At 46.7% G+C, this 20,241-nt stretch overlaps 1 protein-coding gene and 1 long non-coding RNA gene across 5 annotated transcripts in view; one reads left to right on the top strand and one right to left on the bottom strand.

Moving 5' to 3' along the window:
- Positions 1 to 16,133, top strand: part of LOC144324818 (uncharacterized) — a 29,526-nt gene extending 13,393 nt beyond the window's left edge. Inside the window, exons 4-5 of one of the 3 annotated variants that reach the window (XR_013390233.1) lie at positions 10,908 to 10,958; positions 14,673 to 16,133. This is a non-coding gene — a long non-coding RNA (uncharacterized LOC144324818). Of the gene's footprint in view, positions 1 to 10,907; positions 10,959 to 11,665; positions 12,288 to 14,672 lie in introns of those variants that run through there. The other 2 variants (XR_013390234.1, XR_013390232.1) reach the window with 2 other exon arrangements.
- Positions 3,225 to 13,909, bottom strand: S100A10 (S100 calcium binding protein A10). 2 transcript variants are annotated; one of them, XM_077916212.1, is made up of 3 exons: positions 13,757 to 13,909; positions 6,303 to 6,455; positions 3,225 to 3,641 (listed from the first exon to the last, which is right to left on the bottom strand). In XM_077916212.1, the coding sequence occupies exons 2-3, from the start codon at positions 6,432 to 6,434 to the stop codon at positions 3,480 to 3,482; spliced, it is 294 nt and encodes a 97-aa protein (XP_077772338.1). In that variant the 5' UTR covers positions 6,435 to 6,455; positions 13,757 to 13,909; the 3' UTR covers positions 3,225 to 3,479. The 2 variants fall into 2 exon arrangements, with proteins under 2 accessions (XP_077772338.1, XP_077772337.1); XM_077916211.1 differs by lacking the exon at positions 13,757 to 13,909 and adding an exon at positions 13,539 to 13,676.
- Positions 16,134 to 20,241: the final 4,108 nt, after the last annotated feature.

Below are 20,241 nucleotides of genomic sequence, written 5' to 3'. Positions count from 1 at the left end.
CAGAGGGAGAAGCGGTGTGGGACTCGATCCCAGGACCCCAGGATCATGACCTGAGCCAAAGGCAGACGCTCAACCATTGAGCCACTCAGGGGCCCCAAAGTTGTGGTTTTCATGGTTATACAGCATCCCAGGTACATTTATACTTATTTAACCCTATTGTTGGATCTTGAAGTTGTATTCAGGTTTTAGCTACTCTTAAGATTGCTGCATCAAATATCTTTATACCTGAATCTTTGTAATGATCTTTTGTTACTTTGTTAGGATAAATTCTCCTGGGATAGGATGTTGGGTCAAGAAAAACACATGGAAGGCTGCTGGTGCACACTGCCGATTTGCTTCCCCCAAAGGCTGTGGAAGTTACATTCCTGTCAACAGTGACCCAGGGTGCCCACATGCCTCACTCTTGCCAATGCTGTGTTGTGTTGTTTAATATTTTTGATCTGCTTTGTCTATTATCTTTCAACCAGATTGTGTTCTCCTTGAGCAGGTGCTGGGGGCATCTGCCTCTACATCCACCCCAGAACTTTGCTTGGTATCACTCCCATAGATAGCCTTTGTAAATAATTGCCAAATGAATGGATTCCTATCCACAGTGATCCCTCTGGGGTTAAGAGCTGGAGAAGATACTTGAACAATCACTTCCAAGTTGGTCAAATTGAGAGAGAGGTTTATATACTCGCACTTGGTCTCCTGTGGAGATGACTTGCATAGAAACATTAAATCACAGGTAATTGGCTCATGTTCAAGGACTTGGATAAGGGCATGGAGTCCAAGAGAGAAAACGAGGTGTGTTTCAGGTCAGTTCTGCAGCACTTTCTGTGCTGCTATTGGTCCTTCCTACATAACTGGGTGTGGAGAGGGGCAGGATCTGCTTTTGTAACCCAGCCATGGAGCAAAGCAGAGTGGAACTTTCCAGAGCTTCCTCTTTCTGGATGTTGGCATAATCACAGCTTCGCCCTCTGGGAGCCATTGGGCTGCAGCTCTTGAAGCCTAGACGGCTGCTTTGGGAGGTCAGATTGTGAGGTCTGTTGTTTATATTGGCATGAGGAGCCATGCAGGGTTTTGAACCATAAATACTGCTTTTATTTTCCTTGTACTAGCTCACAACTTTGTTTTGAGCAATGGGGCTAACATACGGTGTGTTTTTCTCCCCTTCTCCACCAGCTCCAACATGCTCACACATACCCAGATGATTCCTTGGCATCGGGTACTATTCTGAATGTCAGAATCTGGGGTCATCTTCTGGGAATAACACCTTGCATTAGAACTTTTTGTGATCTACATACCCACTCTGAACGTGAAATGAAACTTCTGCCCTAACCCCAGAATCTCTCCTGGGCTAGTTCTCTGTTCTCAGGTAAAGAGGTTTAGAGTGTGAAAGCTTGCTGTGGACCTGGGGACATCTGAGCCCACTGTAACATCCATGTGTTACAATTTCATTTGCTCATTTGTTAATTGACACCAATTTTATAATACTTGGTAAACACATTTACCCCAGGAGGCAGGTGGTGTGAACTAATGGGGTATACCTGGGTTGATATACATCCTGTACACAGAGTTTGCTTGACTGTGATGGGTCAGTTTCTTCTCCATTCCCTGTACCTGTCAGAGGTTATCTTTCAGAAGACTTCCCTTAGAATTAAGAATCAGGGGCACCTGGGTGGCTCAGCGGTTGAGCAACCGTCTTTGGCTCAGGGCATGATCCCGGGGTCCTGGGATTGAGTCCTGCATTGGGCTCCCCGCAGGGAGCCTGCTTCTCCCTCTGCCTGTGTGTCTGCCTCTCTGTGTCTCTTGTGAATAAGTAAGATCTTAAAAAAAAAAAAAAAAAAGAATTAAGAATCATCACTGTGGCAGACACAGTAGATCGGTCAACTCCTAATGTGCAGAGGTTGGAGAATGTGAAACTCTTATATCCCAGGCTCCCTTGAAGTTGAGGCTCTGATGTAACAAGTTCTGCTCATTAGATCTACTTCCTTGAGCCTCGGATGGGGAGCCAAGGTCTGTGTGCAAAGGGGCAGGGAAATGGGCGTCTGGGTCATGTGGTTCTGGAGCTGCTGGTGACAGCAAGGGCTTCTCAGTTCAGCAGACCGCTTCTGGAGCCAGCAGGCCCCTCGGCAGCCCGGTTCTGTGATGTGGCATCCTGGGGGTCAGTTTCTTCAGCTAGCCAACCCCCTTCCAGTTTATATCTTATAATAAATCCCTTTTTTTATTTTTTTTATTTTTTTATTTTTTATTTTTTTAATAAATCCCTTTTTGTAAACCTGATATAACCCTGTAGCTGCAAAGCTGTGGGTTGTCTCACCTCGTTCATTTCTTGGCTGAGACAAAATAAAATGCTTGGAATTTTATCTTCCACCTTGATTTTTTTTTTTTTTCACCTTGATTTTATTACAGGCTTCTTTTCCTCAAAGCTAGATTTTGACTACCCTGTTCCCTGTTCCCTTTTGCATGCTTTTCCTTGTGATGATGGATGACTTTGTACTAAACTTTTTCCCCAGAATTATCTTGACGTGTCCAATCATAAGAACAAATGTTTCCATCTTCACTGACCTATTTAATTGGAACAATTTCATGATCCAATTCATACATCATCTCTCCATAAAGATAGAGCATTGTGTTATTAATAACTATATAGCACATAATGCACATAGGCCAAAACTTGTAATAGGCACAGACAGGGCTGGGAGAAACATTCTGCTGCTTTTTAAGATATTAGTACCGGCACTTCATTTTTGACAGAAAAGGACTACCCCATTCTGTAAGTAGTACTAGCCTATTTCCTGTCACCTCAATACAGCCATGACATCTTGTGACAACTCAACGTGTGTTAATGTACTGTTGTTACTGAAGCATCACACCAGACTCTGCTTTTTGATGGTTATTCTATGACTTATTTTTACCTGAGAGTTTGCTGAACCTGCATGAAAATTTGACTCTGACATCTCAGGTGTCCAAAGAGCTTGCTGGAAAGGCTCTGACTTAACTAGACAAGACAGTGCTCAGTAATTATTAAATTAGGATATAGTCTTGTAGTGCCATCTCTCAATCCTTGGACTTGGGCCCCTCAGCTAGACACAGCTACAGGGCAGATCAATCAGAGAAGTCAGACTCCGAGCCTGTATGGAGAGACTGTCCCACTTTGCCAGTTCTAAGGCATGCAGGTTCTTCAGGAATGAAGCAAGGACCAAGCATTTCTGAAGAAGGAACGAACATTCCATCTCAAGTGAGGAACTAAAAAAGGAATTTGTTTATTGAGGGTAAGAGGATGCAATAAGCAATATAAAAATCAAAAGCTTATCTGGCTTTCTTTTACTGACTTTTCTTTCTCTGCTTCTCAAATGGGGGTTGGATTTTATTTGTACATTTTCTGAGGGTCCTGATCTGCTCATGGAATCCTTTATACAGGGGGAAGCTGTGGGACAGATTCCTTGAGACCCTTTGGGACACCTCACTCCGGGCGGAGTGTTGCTCAATGGTGCCTATTTCTTGCCCTTCTGCTTCATGTGTATTACAAAATAGTCATTGCATGCAATGGTGAGCCCAGCAATTAGTGAAAAGAAGCTCTGGAAGCCCACTTTGCCATCTCGGCACTGGTCGAGGTCCTTCATTATTTTGTCCACGGCCAGAGGGTCTTTTTGATTCTGAAAAAAAAGAACAAAGGTAAGAAGTATCAGTCAATGGTTACTGTGACAAGCTTCTCTGATTTACTGACAGCCATTAATATAATCTTCCAATTATCTGAACTCGTTTTAGTTGCAAGTGATCTTTGGAGGTTACCTAAATGTACTTTTCTGCCTTGAGAGAGGATTTCAGTAAATTCATATATTAAGCCAGGAAAAAGTTTCTGTGGTCCTTTCATATAGTCATAGGGATCTTAGGAACTGCCTACTTCTAAAAAGAGGAGATTCATGTCAGAGAAGCCAGACCTGGCCGCCTAATTTTCAGTCCACTGTGTCTCCCACTGTGAACCTGGCATGACCCGCTCACCTGCATGGCTTCTAGTTCAGCTGTTTCCACAATTTTAAAAAATCACAGGCCTCTGCCTAAGAACCACCCTAAACTCCCCATTTTGTAGTGTCAGCCAACATTCTCTTAACAAGTGCCTATTTCTGATAGTGTGGTCAAATCCTCGGAAAAGGAAACTCCTTAAGAAAAGATCTAGTAAGATAATTTAGGGCATAAGTTTCAGATCCCTCCTTTTCCTGGTAAGGACGGTAAGAAGCGGGAAGAGTGGTTGCTCCTTCAGGGCCCAGACTATTGACCAGGGAGGGAAAGGTGGGCCTCTGGAGGTGCTAACGTGTTCAGGCAAAGTCTCTAATGTCACTGCTTGTGTCTGTGAGGGAGGGAGCTCACACCCAGTGAGTTCGTGTGTCTCAGGTGTGCTGGATGTTTCCATACTGCACCCCAAAGCCCCTGATGACAAAGCAGCAGCATTTCCTACTTGAGTACCATAAGCTCCACCTGAAGCCATCACCTACAGCCCACTGTGCGGCCGCCTCCACTTCAGGTGGGCTTCCGTTAATTCTGGCTTCACCGCCAACTTCCTGGCTATGGTCAGAAGTGAAATTTGGATAACACAGGGGGTCAGCTTTAGAAACAGAATGCTGTCAGTGTAGCAAGTGTGGGTGTGGAATTACGGAATTGTGACCCACAGCGAGGATAAATTACACTGCCATGCTTGGTGCTCCGTTCTACACACACTCTTTTTTTTTTTTTTTTTTTTTTAATTTTTATTTATTTATGATAGTCACACAGAGAGGGAGAGAGAGAGAGAGAGAGGCAGAGGAAGAAGCAGGCTCCATGCACCGGGAGCCTGACGTGGGATTTGATCCCAGGTCTCCAAGATCGCGCCCCAGGCCAAAGGCAGGCGGTAAACCGCTGCGCCACCCAGAGATCCCTACACACACTCTTTATGTTTCTCATGCCATGAAGTCTTCAGGGGGAAACGCCTCATGTTATATTCATCCTGGCTTCTACTTTAATACAACAGCACAATTAACCAGGGTTTAGTACATGGAGAATGTGTTTGTGTGACAGGCAGGCCCATAATGAACACATGCCTCTGCATTTTATGCTCCTAGAAGGATCACAGAAAGTGGAAGAGTGGAGGTAATCATGTCCAGCCCTCTCATTACAGGGGCAGGAACTGAGGCCCTGAAAGCCAAAGCAATCTGCCCAGTGTTAGGGCAAAGCTAGTGGTCTGGGGTCTGGGGCTGTATCAGAGGATGTACAAAAGCAGAGCAACCACATATTCTAACTCCTTCTCGGATAGCATTGTGGTAACTGCAGCTGTAAGACCAGAGCGAGGCTGTCTGTATTTATTTACTTAACTGGTATTGGTGACATGTGAATCAGAGTGTACTGTAAAACCCCGTGTTTACTAAGTTGGGAGTCAGAGGCTTGACTAATGTGCTAACCAGCAGGCAGATGACAAGAGACAGGACTAGCCTTTTACCATCATCTCCCTTCACCCTGTTAGAGGCTAATGCAGTTTCTATACCACACACAGTAATGATCCTTTCAAATGACCCTGGTAGTAGCAGGGAAAGAGGGGCTCACATTTCACGCTGTCAAGCAGTGTTTCACCTTCAGTTAAATCCAACAACCATGTCCTGAAGTTGTCCAGTAAAAGGACAACTGTGCCTTGTGGGCTAATGTCCTGAGTGAGGTATCTGAACTGAGGGCAGGGTCCCCTCCTAGCCCTAACGGGCCCCTCAGTTTGTGGGACTCAGGCTAAGCTCCTGAATTCTCACTGCATTTTCAATGTGGAAAGCAGTTCTTTCTGGAGTCATGCTTGGGTCTCATGCAGCGGATGCTCGACACCTTTCCTTTATAGATTACAGTAGGAAGGATATTTTTAAAAAACTTTTATCTGAAGGGATTTAAGAAGAGATGCAAGTTGCTCAAAGTGGATGTGACCATGATATGGCATCTCCAATGCCAGGTTCATGACCCGAGGTAGCCACGTCCTGGTTGATGATTCTTTGGCAAGAGGCCTTTCTTCTTTGTTTCTGTCTCAATGGATGCAGGTAACTCCAGCTTGTCTTGTGGTTATTTGTGTGCAGCCTTATTTCACTGCCAAACTGTAAGCTCCTTGAGGGCAGGGACTTCTCTACCATCTGCTTCCTGTACGATATCTTAGAAACAGTAGGCACTCAGTAATGTCTAATAGATAAATGAACAAAGACACCTTTCTGCTAGCGGCCTCTAGAAGGAAGGGATGGAAGGCAAAAGGAAAAGCAACCAGGCCATACAAGCTCTGGTTTTCATGTCTGGTTCTCTCTGGGCCTCTCAGCACTTACTTCCAAAAATCCTGGGAATTCCTTTTCCATGAGTACTCTCAGGTCTTCCTTTGTCAAGTATCCTTTATCCCCAGCAAACTTGTGAAACGTGAACATCATGGTTTCCATGGCATGTTCCATTTGAGACGGCATCTTGGTGAGGTCTGTTGAAACCTTTTAAAAGACATAAAGAAAGAGTTTATGTGAACTTTTAAGCCACACGTATTGCCAGTCTTCTGTGTGTAAATGGAAGGAAAATGATTAGGTCACTCATGTAACCCTTTCTGGCTCTAAAGTCCAATGAATTGAGGGTGAGACCCAGTTCACCCCAGGTGTTGGGCCTGCTGCTGATGGAAATGGGTGCCTCAGGTATTGGTGCTGACCTTCCAGGAATTTGTCTAGCTGCCCACTCATTCTGCATAAATCACCTAATGAGGAATAAAAACTCTAATCACTTGGTCAGTGTCCCTCTTCTTAACTGACAGAGCATCTACTGAAAGAAGAGAGGTTTCGTCTTTTCTCTTGGCATGGGTAAATGGGGCTCTTAGATGTCTCTGAATACCAACAACCCACACAGTCAAGCCTGGTTAATAATGAAAACTTCAACCCTCCAAGGTTAACTAGGTAACCTGATTCATTGTAAGTCTAGGTTTAGACATCTGCTAACAGCGTGCCTGGGTGGCACAGTTGGTTGAATGTCTAATTCTTGGTTTTGGCTCAGGTTGTGATCTCAGGGTCGTGAGATTGAGTATAGCTCAACACGGAGTCTTCTTAACATTCTCTCTCCCTCCACAACACCCCCCATACCAGGCACATACTCTCTCTCTCTAGAAGGAAAAAAAGAAAAATAGAAACCAGCTTACAAATGAATTTTGTCTGCTGGGTGTGTATTCTTTACTGAAGGTCTGAACCTGTTATTGATTGCAATGCAGACATCTGCATCTTTGGTAGTAAAATGCAGTTTCTCAAAGCTACCCACAGCTCCTGATCTAGTTTCTTGAAAAGGAACAAGTAACGATATATCCTAACTCCTTTGGGGACCTGGTTTTTGGCAGGAAGGACAGAAGAGCCACTCTCAGTCTGAGGCACAGTGGGAGAGCAAGAACTTTCCATAAGAATCTGTTTAAAAGGAGGGAAAGGGGGGATCCCTGGGTGGCTCGGCAGTTTAGCGCCTGCCTTCGGCCCAGGGCGTGATCCTGGAGTCCCTGGATCGAGTCCCACATCGGGTTCCCTGCATGGAGCCTGTTCCTCCCTCTGCCTGGGTCTCTGCTTCTATCTCTCATGAATGAATAAATAAAATCTTTTTTTTTTTTTTTTTTTTTTTTTTAAAAGGAGGGAAAGGAAACGTGTCAGATCATTATATTCAGGTGTAATGATCTGCGGGCATGTATCATATTGAGACCCAGTGCCTGATACTTAATAGGAGCTCACTAGATCATGGCTTGATTGGAAGGAAGCTTTGGTCAGAGCACAGTTTTGGCTAACATCACTTAAGATCACATTAGTGGAGAGAAAACAGGTGAACTTGAATGGAAACTGTAGTATACCATTCCAAGAACAAACAAAAAACAAAAGCCCCCCAAACCCTGCCTCTCAAGAATAGGTTTTGAGCACAGACTGAAGGAGAGGCTGGCACCTTCCCCTCTGCTGTAAGAGTGCCAAAAGAAAGCAGAAACAGGTTTTGGGTCTGGTTCCTGCTACTGACACATCTGTGTTCAACACAGATTTCTAAACGCTAGCTTTTATAGTGTAGAAGGTGGCGCTAGTTGGTGACCACGGAGATTGAGCAATTATACTTAGGAACTGTGAATTCTACCCCCTTAATCCCCAGAAAAGTGCAGGAACCAGCATGCCAAAAAATGTGCTACTCTAGAGAATGCTACTCGCCAGAATCTGGTATGATTCATCTGGAAGGCAGTTCTCTTGGAGACATCAGCAAATTAATGCTTCAAGGTCCACTGTGAGATGAATTCCAGGGGAGCCACACCCTTTTCCTCCTTTCCTACACAGCCCTTGTGTGTGTGTGTTTTTAAAGACTTATTTATCTTAGGCGGGGGAGGGGGAGAGGGAGAGAGAGAATCCCAAGCAGACTTCCCACTGAGCAGTGTTCAGAGCCAGAAGAGAGGAGAGGGGCTGGACTGCATGGCCTTGAGATCATGACTTAAGCTGAAATCAAGAGTCAGATGCTTAACCAACTGACCGACCCACCCAGATGCTCCAGCGCATGTGGTTTTAGATGGCAACCCACAGTGCTTAGCTGGAGTTGCCCTTGCCTGGATGGTTCTGGAAGTCCAGCAATTTAAGAGAACTGAACCGAACGAGTCACCTATGAGAAAAAGATATGGGATCCCACCGCAGTTCTGAAACAGCTCAGGAAAAGAGTCAGTAACCAGAGGTATAAAAATACCTGTGTCTAAGCTCAGAGAGGTGGAGTACTTCACAACCAATGCCCAAAGATCCCCAAAATTGGTACTGGCTGCCAGACACCCATTTCCCCCAATTCACAGAGCAGAAGGAAAGTGCACCTCAAAGCCAAAGAAGAAAGAGGACATAGCAGGGAAAGGACTCCTGTAACAGTAGAACAGGCTCATTTAGGAACTTCTAAGAAATAGAAGTTATGGGGTGCCTGGATGGCTCAATTGGTTAAGCATCTGCCTTTGGCTCAGGTCATGATCCCAGGATCCTGGGATGGAGTCCTGTGTCGGGCTCCGTGCATCGGGAGGCTGCTTCCCCCTCTGCCTCTGCTGCTCCCCTGCTTGTGCTCTATCAAATGAATAAATAAAATCTCAAAAAAAAAAAAAAAAAAAAGAAATATAAGTTGTAAGCAGGAAACCTTGACCACCCTTGAATATCTTCTTCAAGAGAGTGAGGTCAGTCTCACCTGAGTGAACGCTCAGGTCTCAGGTCATTCCAATCCCACCCCTCCTTGTCCACATTCATTATGAAGCTTTTCTCTCTGAAGCCACATGCCTGCCCCCACTGGGTCCCCATCTCCTCCTCCCCACTCACTGTTTTAACAAATGGGCCATAAGTGCAGCAGCCAGCTGACTCTTTATTTGTCAGGGAGACCTTTTGAAATAACAACACAGAAACATGACTAGCCAGGAATCTAAATTCATGGAGGTGAATGGCTTTGAAAACCAGAGGTAATGTCCACAGTCTCATCAGGAACCAATGCCCAGAGAGCACTGACCAGGGCTATGAGCAAATTATTGTTTTTTTTTTTTTTTTTTTTTTTTTAAGATTTTATTTATTTATTTGACAGAGAGAGAAGGAGAAAGCGCATGAGTGGGTGGTAGGGGCAGAGAGGAAGGGAGAAGCAGACTCCCCACTGAGCAGGGAGCCCACTGATGTGGGGCTTTGGGGCTTGAATCCAAGACCCTGGGAACGTGACCTGAACCAAAGGCAGACGCTTAACCAACAGAGCCACCCAAGCGCCCCTGTTTTAAAGAAGCTGGTGTACTAGTTTTAAAGTCAGATGAAGGAAAAGGTGGAAAAGCTGTGATTAGAACTGTTCTCTTAGCTAGTGGATGAGTCACGGAGCTCTTCCTCAAGTGCGGTAGTTGCCCCACTGAGTCAGTGGCCCTCCCATCTTAGGTGGGGCAGACTGGAGGTCTGACTGTTGGTTGCTCAAGAAGCCAAGTGCAAGGACCTGAATCTGAATCCATCCCCTCAATCACCCGACATGCTCTGCTCCATTTTCACTGGGGTGTCCTTGGGCCTGGGGCTAAGAGGTGGAGCATCCTCTCTGCACCAGGGACAACCTAGTCCTGCACCTGAAACACTCAATACATTTAATCTTTTCCCTGTCTCGCTCTCAAACTTAAGATCCTCTAGGTTAAGAACTGTGAATTATTCTGTTCTATGAACCACAAAATAAGAATTTGCTAAGTGAGTGAATGAATAAATCAGACAAGCCCTTTGGCAGGACCTGCTGAAGTGCAGGTGTGGCTATCCAGCCCTGGACTGAAAACCTTGTAGTTCAGAGCTCAGCAGAAGGATGTGAAGCTGGAAGAGCTGGGGAAGAGGCCCACAGGGGGTGCCTGTGAGTAGAACAGAGGATACAGAAGAAGGCACATTTCATGGGTGCCGGAAAAAAAATGTGTCCTGCTAAACAGGTCTGGCCAGCCCCTGAACATGACTTTTCTTTCTCTTCTCACTCTTGCTGTTTTCTTGTGTTTGGATTCTCACTATGAGCTGAACAGGCTGTAACTACCTCATCATTCTCATATTTTTCATTGAGTCATTTTATTCTGATGTCTGTGTATCCTCCCTGTTTCCCAGGGTGAGAGGTTTTTAAGATGGAGGCTCAGAACTCTGTAGTGTTCTCTGTGTAGTTTTCTCTATAGAGAAGAATTCTGGACTTCACAAATTTAGTTACAATGGTGGGAATTAAATTTTCCATCTGGTCTTCCTACACTGAGCACCTGCTGTGCACAGCCTGATGTTAGGCAGGCAAGCGCGCACACACACACACAAACACACACACACACACACACACGTGTGTGCGTGGGTGTCTCTCCCTCTCCATGGTGCTTGTCTTTGGGGAGTTCACTAGCTAATGGCATACTACTTAAAAATATGTCCAGAATTCTAGTTAATTGTTTCTGATTCTTTCCCCACTAGGTTGTGGGTTCCTTGAGCAGCCTGCCCTCCCACAGCCTGCTGAATAAATTGGTAAGAATGAAATTGACAATACTGTACATTTTAATTCTCCTGGTAGTAGTAGGGAGCAGGAGGCCTCCTTAGAAAATTGCTCCTGAGCAATCCCAAATGTTTGCTCTGGACCCCTGCCCAGATCCAAACTGTAATTTCAAAAAGGACACTTCTAAAGAGCAGGAGGTCTGCTTTACTTTGCTCTTCTGTGTCTTATCCATACCCTAGTTCTCTTACAGCCCACCCAGAAAATAATGGGCAGAGTGTCAGTAAAAACAAACATCTGTTATTTAAAAATGTGTTTGAGGTTTCCTTCCTTTTACTTTGGAGATTTTGAAAAGAAAAAAAAATTTTTTTAATTGAACACAGAAAGTATTCTTGAATTTGATCCCTAAAGAGATTTCAGAAGAAATGGATCTGGATCCAGGCTGTCTCCCCCACCTTTTCCCAAACATAAAACTTGCTCACTAAAAAAGTAGGCAGCAAAGAAAAAGTTCCAGATGCAATGCAATAGGAAGAATCAGAAGCCTTCTCTACTCCAGTGGAGTTGTCAGATGTCAGCCTGAACTGGCAAACATTAGCCATTGTGAAAACAGCGATTTAATCCATTGGTGGGTTGAGAGGTAGTTATTTAGTGAAGGAGTAGAAAGTGCTGAAAATTTTTTAAAATTAAGGAAATTCATTCTCGTTGCTTTTCTTATGAGATTCCTAAATTGTTGAATCCTCAGGAAAATGAAAAGCTTGAAGAAAGATGCCAAAACTTTGTTCCAGCTTTCCGAGCACTCAGAGTGCTAATTTATACATCATAACCCTGAAAAGATTCCATTGTTTTCCTCAACTTTGAAAGACTGGGCTATGTCCAAGGGCATATCAAGTGGGTAGTGCTCGAAAAGCAAGCCACATTTTTGGAACTCTCATTGGAAACCATGGAGGCACCCAGTGTCAGCTCCACCCAGCCCAAGGCCTGACTTCACTGGGGTGGCTGCTGGAGAGGCTGGTCCAAGGCCAGACATGGGAGGAAAAGGCCCATCTGATATTGTTTGCAGGAAAAGCCAGGGAAGAGCATCACCTAGAAATTGGGTGTACTTTATGTCCAGTACACCCTGAAGAAAACTTGAAGAACCAAGGACTATGATGAAGAAAGTAGCTTGTGGCTGTCAAGGAAGGCATATGCCATTGAGGAGACATGATTACATAGAAACAGGATAGGAATCTGCGGGGGCAGGGCGGATGAAGAAATTTCACGAGTTATATGAATTCATTTCTGCCCCAGCCTCTGGTAGTATCTTTTGCAATTTGCTGAAACATGTTGGAGGCAAAGATCACTGTCAGGGTGTTTCCAAGCGCCTGGCCTCACCTGAAGGGCATAAAAATCCACTGCGGTAGTTTGAAACTCAAGCTGCAGGAAGGGCAGGGGTGGGGACCTGCAGCAAATGCTAAAAACATCTTAGCGGGAAGAGCTGCCTCACAAGCAGAGCTGAGGCAGACTGCCAGAAGGCCGGTCACTCAACAGAGGTGTTTCACTGGGGACCTGCCAATCCAGTTGCTGTCCTCACCCACAGCTCGGTCAAGAAACCTCTGCGGATAGCTGGCCAGTCCTGGTGTGACTCACTTCCTCTTGGAAAATGCCCTCTGAGATGGCACAGTTCCCCTCTTCCTTCAGGGAGTGTTCTGTCCCAACCATCTGCAGAGAGTATCTGGAACCCTTGGGAGCCACACCCACATGGTCTCAGAGCTGAGTCACAGGGCTGCACTAGGAGAGTCTGGAGCCCTTTGTGAGGCACCAGAGCCTGCATGGTGCTCCCAGCTCCCCGGGGTCGGGAAGGGAGGAGGGTGGGCTTACTGTGCATCAGTGTCTGGCCCAGGGCTCTGCTCTGTCTAGTTTATAAACTGCTCAGCTTCCCTCACCAGCCCCACCCACCCAACATAGCAGAGTCCTGGTTTCAATTAGGGGGAGGCTAACTGGGCAGTTAGCAGTGTCCAGGGCTGCATGAAGCCCCATGCCTTCAGCTAAGCTCAAGCTGGGACTCGGGACCACCGGCGCGCCTCCGTGTCATTGCCCTGGGCCAGGTTAATCTGGGTTGGGAGATCTTTGGCCAAGGCTGCTCTTCCCCACTTTATAGTTCCCACTAGTTTGATTAAGATGGCAAGCGGGGAATCCTTTTGGCGGAGAAATCCCTCCAGACGTTCCCCGGTGCACCACCGCCCGCTCGCCGAGCTCTGTAAAGAGCGCAAGCGGACCTGCAGACACACACAGGAAGCCCGACCTGCAGCGCGTCGGCGAGGGCCAGAGCAGGGAGCGCCCCGGACGCACGGCCCAGCCGCCGGCGCGCCCCGCTCCGAGCCCGAGGCCTCGCCCACCGGGACAGAGGTCGGCCTGCAGCCGGGGCGCGGGGAGACGCGGGGGGAGCGGGCTGGACAACGGGGGAGCCTCGTGGCTACGTAGGAGGAGGCGAGGAAGGACAGAGACGGAAAGAAGGGCGCGCGCAGAGGCCCCCCGAGCAGCCCGCCGGGGCCGGGGGCCGGGGGCCGGGGGCCGGGATGGCCACGCGCGGAGCCAGGTCGCGGCGGGGGCGGCCCGGGGCGGCGGGCGGGACTCACCTTGGCGCGGGGCGCGGCGGGGACGCTCGGCTGGCGGGGACCCTCGGCCAGTGAGCGGAGCGCGGCGGGCGGGAGCCTTAGTACGCGCGGGGGAGGGGGCAGGGGGGAGGGGGAGGCGGGAGGAGCCTGGGCCGGTGTCCGTGCGCGCTCACCCCACCCCTTCCCCGCCCGCCCTTCCTGCCCCCCCCGCCCCCGCCCCCGCCCCCGCCCGCGCGCACCTCCGCCGGGAGCCCTGCTCCGAACGTCTCCTCCTCCCCGGGGGCCCGCGGATGTTTCCGGACACCCCACCCCGGGCCGTGCCCTTCCCCTCGGGTTGGTCTTGGAGAGCAAACGCGCAGGGACCTCAGAGCCCCGTGGTCCTGCGGCGGAGCGGGCGGGCGTGCTGGCCCCACCCCGATGGGGGCGGCCGTTCGGGCACCCGCTGCTCTAGGAATTCATTTCTAGCTGGCACCGCGGGGTGCTAGCCACCGCCCAGGCCTCGGGGCTCTCCGAGGAGGCTCGGGCGCCAGTCGCAGCGTCCTCCCGGTGGCTGGTGCCCTGGTCAGCCTGTACCTGCCGGCGGCTTCGCCCCCACCCCCCGGGGGGGATGGACCCTGCTGTTTGCTTTGTCCGCTGCTGCACACACACCCTCTGTGGCCCAAGGGCTGTACCCCTCTGTGTGTATGCGTTCAGCTTCACTTTTGTAATCCACAAAGTTAAGACCAAAGTTTCTAAGCCTCTTCTTTTGTCCTCTCATTGGCCTGTTTGGTTCTCCAAGCCCTAAAGGAAAACTTGTTTCCTAGTGAATGCCTCGCGTTTCCCTCCTCCTCCCATTTATTTTAAGTGGGGTTTAGGGTTAAAGGCAAACTACTAGCAGCTGTTGGTGGAATAGGGCCCAGTCCCAAGTCCTGGGTTTTCCTTTGTTCCCAGGGGAGGTCCTGAGAGCAGTGGAGTGAGTGATCCCAAAGGAATGAATAGACTGGGGGAATCCTCCAACTGCCACCATGTGACTAATCTTGGCTCTCGCTAGGAAAACCCAATTTGCACTTCAGCTCTCACTCATAACCGGGTTCCTGCAGCCCTGGTGGTGACTGTTCATGGGAGCAGTTCCTCAAAATCTTGCCATATACTTCCCGAGTTTTTCCTTTTTCCCAGGCCCCAGGTTACAGTGAAGAGTGGAGAAAATCCTGGATCCTTTTAGTCCCAGAGAAGATGCAACTGGTTATCGAATGAGAACACTTGACTTTGTATATGCCTTACTTGATCTCTTCATCTGATCCACAATGCTTTAGAAATGCTTACTGTATGTGGTAGCCACGGGGATTCAGAGTTTCTTCCCTCAAAGGGCTTCAAATCTTGTCGGAAGGAGCACCTGGAAGGCTCAGTGGGTTAAGCGTCTGCCCTCCACCTCAGGTCATGATCCCTGGTCCTGGGATCAAGCCCTGCATGGGGCTCCCTGCTCATGGGAGAGCCTGCTTCTCCCCTCTCTTTCTGCCTCTCCTCCCCTTTGTGTCCTCTCTCAAATAAATAAATAAAATCTTTAAAAAAATCTTGTTGGAAGATACGTAGGCAAACAAAATCCAGTGGTCCCAGGGTGGGTGGCTCAGTTGGTTAAGTGGCTGCCTTGGGCTCAGGTCATGATTTCAGGGTCCTGGGAATGACCCCTGGAGGTTCCTGCTCAGCAGGGAGCCTGCTTCTCCCTCTCCTGCTGCTTCTCCTGCTTGTGTGCACTTTCTCTCTCTGTCAAATAAATAAAATCTTAAAAATCCAGTGCCCCCAGTGAATGGTGTAGGACCCTAGGGGATACTTTGAGACTGTTGACTCTTGGAGTGGTCACAGAGCAATTCCTGGAGAAGGCAACACTTGATAGATGTTTTAAAAGTAACAGTGACACTTATTGTAACTTTTAAATCTGATTATAAAAAAGGTTACATTCTTGTCATAGGTTTGGAAAATATACCAATGTATGAGAAAGAAAACAGTTATTTGTAAAAGATAAACACTTTTATGTTTTCTAGTCTTTTTATACATCCATTATATATATGTATATGTGTGTGTATACAAATGTATAATTTGAGGATTTGTAGAGAGGGAGGGGGATTTTTAAAAATTGAATCCAGAGGGCATTCTCAAATGATCCCTAAAGCAAATTCAGAAAAAAATGAGTTGAAGCAATGCAATGGATCTGGATCCAGGCTGTCTCTCCCACCTTTCCCCAAATATAAAATTTGCTCACTAAAAAAGAAGGCAGCAAAGAAAAAGTTCCAGATGCAATGCAATAGGAAGAAAGAACTCAGAAGCCTTCTCTACCCCCAGGGGAGCACATCTACTTTTCCTTGAAGAGTTGTCAGCCATCAGTCTGAATTGGCAAATAGTAGCCATTTAATCCATTGGTGGCTATCACCAATTTTCACAATCGCTGTGAAAATAGCGATTTAATCCATTGGTGGGTTGGGAGGTAGTTATTTAGTGAAGGGGTAGGAGGTGCTGAAGATTGTCAAAAATAAGTAATATTTTTTTTTTGCTTTTGATATGAGATTTTTAAATTGTGATCACACTGATTATAGAATTATATGTTCTATTTTTGTTCATAATATTTTATCTTTTATCTTTTTCTCTTCCTTCCTTCCTTTCTTTCCTATTTTTTTGTCATTAAATATTTATCAAGAACATGCTTATTCATTCACTCATTCTTTTTTCCCTATTCAAACTACACAGTTTCTCTTCTCTCTTCTCCTGGCTGCTGGTGCCAACTCTGAGGCCTCCTATGTCCTAGTAGCTGTGGCACCAAAGATGGAGGGAACCTGGGTTTCTGAAACACTGTTGAGTGCTGAGGATGTGGTGGTGAAAATGGTCAGTAGGATGGCCATTATCTGTGCCTTCGTGTAGGTTTTTAGGATTTTGTACTGGTAGGTCCATAATGTCCTAAGTATCTGCCTTGCTTATGATCTCCCTCTAGAAGAGGTGATGCCAGGCAGTTCTTTCTTGAGAAAGTAGTTATGCCTGGTAAACCACATGCATACAGCGGATCCAGCTCTGTTTCCCTAGTGCCAACCAGTCGCATGAAGCAGCAATGCCTGAGCCAGAGCTGCCCAGCAAGGATGGTAGGGTAGCAAGGGGAAGGGGAGCTGCACGAAAAAGGAACAGAATGGCCATGTGCTTATCAATAAAAGAAAATCTTGTTTAAAATTTTTTTTTCTTTATTTATTTATGATAGTCACAGAGAGAGAGAGAGAGAGAGAGAGGCAGAGACACAGGCAGAGGGAGAAGCAGGCTCCATGCACCGGGAGCCCGACGTAGGACTTGATCCTGGGTCTCCAGGATCCTGCCCTGGGCCAAAGGCAGGCGCCAAACCGCTGCGCCACCCAGGGATCCTGAAAATCTTGTTTAAAATGGAGTCAGGAAGCCAGCCGGGAGCACTCTCATGCCCTCGCACTCACCAGCTGCAGACCCCACAGGAAGAGAGAACTTGCAGGTAGATACTAAGTTACTATCCAGGCAGGAGGGAGGAAGGCTTGCTAGCACAGTCCAGCCAATGAGAGATGGTCTGGGCCCAGCAAATGAAAAGCCACTTACCCTTCAAATTCCCAGTTAACTTACATGGACTCTACTGTTTCTAATGGTACCTCTGAACTTCCAGTTTCCTCTATAAAAGAGCGGTCTTTTTTTGTTCTGACTTGCCTATGTTTGTTTGTTGCAGTTTGTAATTCTATGCTGTTCCCAAATAAACTCATATTTGCTGGTAAAATAAAAGCCTGGAGCAAAGAGAAGGCGATATTTCAGCTCTCCATCAGGCCTATGGTATGTTCTAGTATACTAAATGCTAGGAGCAGAGGGCATTGTTACACTACTGAGGCAGTAGGGGGTATTGTCCTTTTCAGTGTGGAAACAAAACCTTTTATCTAGTGATTCTTGACTTTTTGGGGTTTGTAGCTGCAGTGCAGATGGTGGCCTGTTCACCAGAAAGGTGTGTTCTTCCCGTCAGAGTAGAGAGGTATAAGCTGGCTGTGGCTGCTCAGCCAAAATTATGTTCCTAGCACCTCTTTTAAAAAATTATTTATTTATTTATTCATGAGAGACACACACAGAGAGAGGCAGAGACCCAGGCAGAGGGAGAAGCAGGCTCCATGCAGGGAGCCCAATGCAGGAACAATCCTAGGTCTCCAGGATCACACCCTGAGCCAAAGGCAGATGCTCAACCACTGAGCCACCCAGGTGTCCCATGTTCCTAGCACCTCCTGCACTTAGGTGGGACTCTGACCAGTCACCAACTGAATGGAATTGGAAGTGATGTGTATGAGGTGACTTTACCACATTTTTCTTTCTGTCTTTTAGACTCTTAGTCTTTAGGTTGGAAGAATTACAGCTGGAAGGAGCCTGAGTTACTAAATCACTGAGTGGAGGAAAGCCACCTGCTAATCAGGCACAGCTTTGTTGGAATAGCTATGTGGGTGAGAAAGAAAACTCTGGAATTGAGGGGTTTATTTGTTACAGCATAACCTTGACAAATAGAATGGCATTCTTCTGAGTGCTAGTAAGTTTGACAGCATACTCAGAAAGCTTAAGTTGCACACATAAGAATTACACTATTACGCTTATTGCACTTCAGCGTTGTGGCACTTTGAGAAGAACCAGATTTACTCCCTGAGACTCTCTTAGATACTCATGAGGCATAGTTCTCCCAGGTCTGGCAAATGGATCCATCTCTCTTTTTCTTTTTCTTTTTCTTTTTCTTTTTCTTTTTCTTTTTCTTTCTCTTTCTCTTTCTCTTTCTCTTTTTCTTTTTCTTTTTCTTCTTTTTCTTTCCTTCCTTCCTTCCTTCCTTCCTTCCTTCCTTCCTTCCTTCCTTCCTTCCTTCCTTTTTCTTTCTTTCTTTCTTTCTTTCTCTCTCTCTCTTTCTTTTTTTTTTTTTTTTCTCTCTCTCTTTCTTAAAAAAAGTTTTATTTGACAGAGAGAGAGAGAACACAAGTAGACAGAGAGGCAGGCAGAGAAGCAGACTCCCCACTGAGCAGGGAGCCTGGTGTGGGGCTCAGTCCCAGAACCCTGGGATCATAACCTGAGCCGAAGGCAGACGCTTTAACCCACTGAGCCACCCAGGGGCCTCACCTTTTTTGTTTCTTCGTGTGTATCAATTTGTGCCTTTGGCACACAGAAACTATCTGCAGCCTAGTTCAACCTTCTGTTTGCCCAGAAATTATGTTACTGGTGTGAATCAAAGTTGTAGCAAAAGGACATTTTATCTGTCAATGAGGGAGCCCTAGTAAGGAGTCACCACAGTCACCTGTAGCACTTCAGTTGAAAACAGTTGCCTAATCAAGGCTAGTTGCTGGCAATCCAGAAAACAAAACAAAACAAACTCCCAAATGTGGCCATACTAGTATACTCTAAACAGAGAAATATAATTTATTAAACCTTTCCCATATTTTTGAAAATTTAGGTTGTTACTTTTTAACTGCCATACATGATAGTGGTATACAATAAGACTAGTTTTGAATAAACGTCTTTGCCCACCTACTTATCTTCCTAGGATAGATTTCTGTCAGAAATCCTAAAGGACAAGTAGGGATTAGATTGAGTGGGGGCAGACAGAGGGGAAAGCAGGTGCCAGGGCATGGAACTGTGAAGTAGTCCTTCTATGTCAGGAATTGCCCCAGTCCTGAGAGGAGGTGCCTTTCCTAGGGCACCTGAGATTCTCTGCTAAGGAGTTTGGACTTGTTTTTGAAGGTAACAAGGAGCCACTGAAGAATGTTAAAGGGGCTTGAGTGGCTGTCCCACTTACCAGCTGCCAAGCTCTGGGCAGGTCATCACACGACTGTGAACTTGAGTCTCCTTCTTGGTAAAATGGGGATAGACACGGATCTTCTGGGGTGATGGAAAAAAACACACCAGCAAGTGACCGTGAAGGCACCCAGCTCTGCCCAGTAGGCAGCAGGTTCTGCGAAGCAGATCCAGCTTGTGTGTGGTCCCTCTCCGTGAAGCAGAAATTCTAGGGAAGGTCAAGCTGGACTGCTTCATGGCTCAAGGTCTGTGGTGTGTGATTTGTGGGTAAACAACCTTTGAGCAGTCTTCCCTCTAGGGCACCTGAGGGTTCCACAGAGGCTTTACTTGCTGTGCTAACTTATCTCTTGGGGCAGGAAAAGCTCAAGGACTATAGCTTTCCTGTTTTCCTTCCTTCCTTCCTTCCTTCCTTCCTTCCTTCCTTCCTTCCTTCCTTCCTTCCTTCCTTCCTTCTGCTCCTTTTAAGCATAGAACTCTTAGCTTGGGGTTGGAAATCACCTATAGGTGAGCTGCAAATTCTAATTTTTTTTAATTTTTATTTATTTATGATAGTCACACACACACACAGAGAGAGAGAGAGAGAGGCAGAGACATAGGCAGAGGGAGAATGCACCGGGAGCCCGACGTGGGATTCGATCCTGGCCCTGGGCCAAAGGCAGGTGCTAAACCGCTGCGCCACCCAGGGTTCCCAGGAAATCACCTATAGGTGAGCTGCAAATTCTAATGATTATAATCTATCAAATATTTACTGAGCACCTTCCAATACTTGGTATGTTCTGGGTACTGTGGCTATGTCAATGACCAAGACAGGCCTTACATTCTAGTGGGAAAGACCAACAAAATACTAGTAAAAGGAAAAACTATAAAAATTGTAGTAAGTTGTAATGAGTGCCATGATGGGAAAACCAAAAGTCTGAATGAGAGAATTGAAGAGGACACGTTTTAG

This window comes from Canis aureus, chromosome 12, assembly GCF_053574225.1.
Source record: "Canis aureus isolate CA01 chromosome 12, VMU_Caureus_v.1.0, whole genome shotgun sequence".
Taxonomy (NCBI): domain Eukaryota; kingdom Metazoa; phylum Chordata; class Mammalia; order Carnivora; family Canidae; genus Canis; species Canis aureus.
This window is presented reverse-complemented; position numbering and strand designations above follow the sequence as displayed.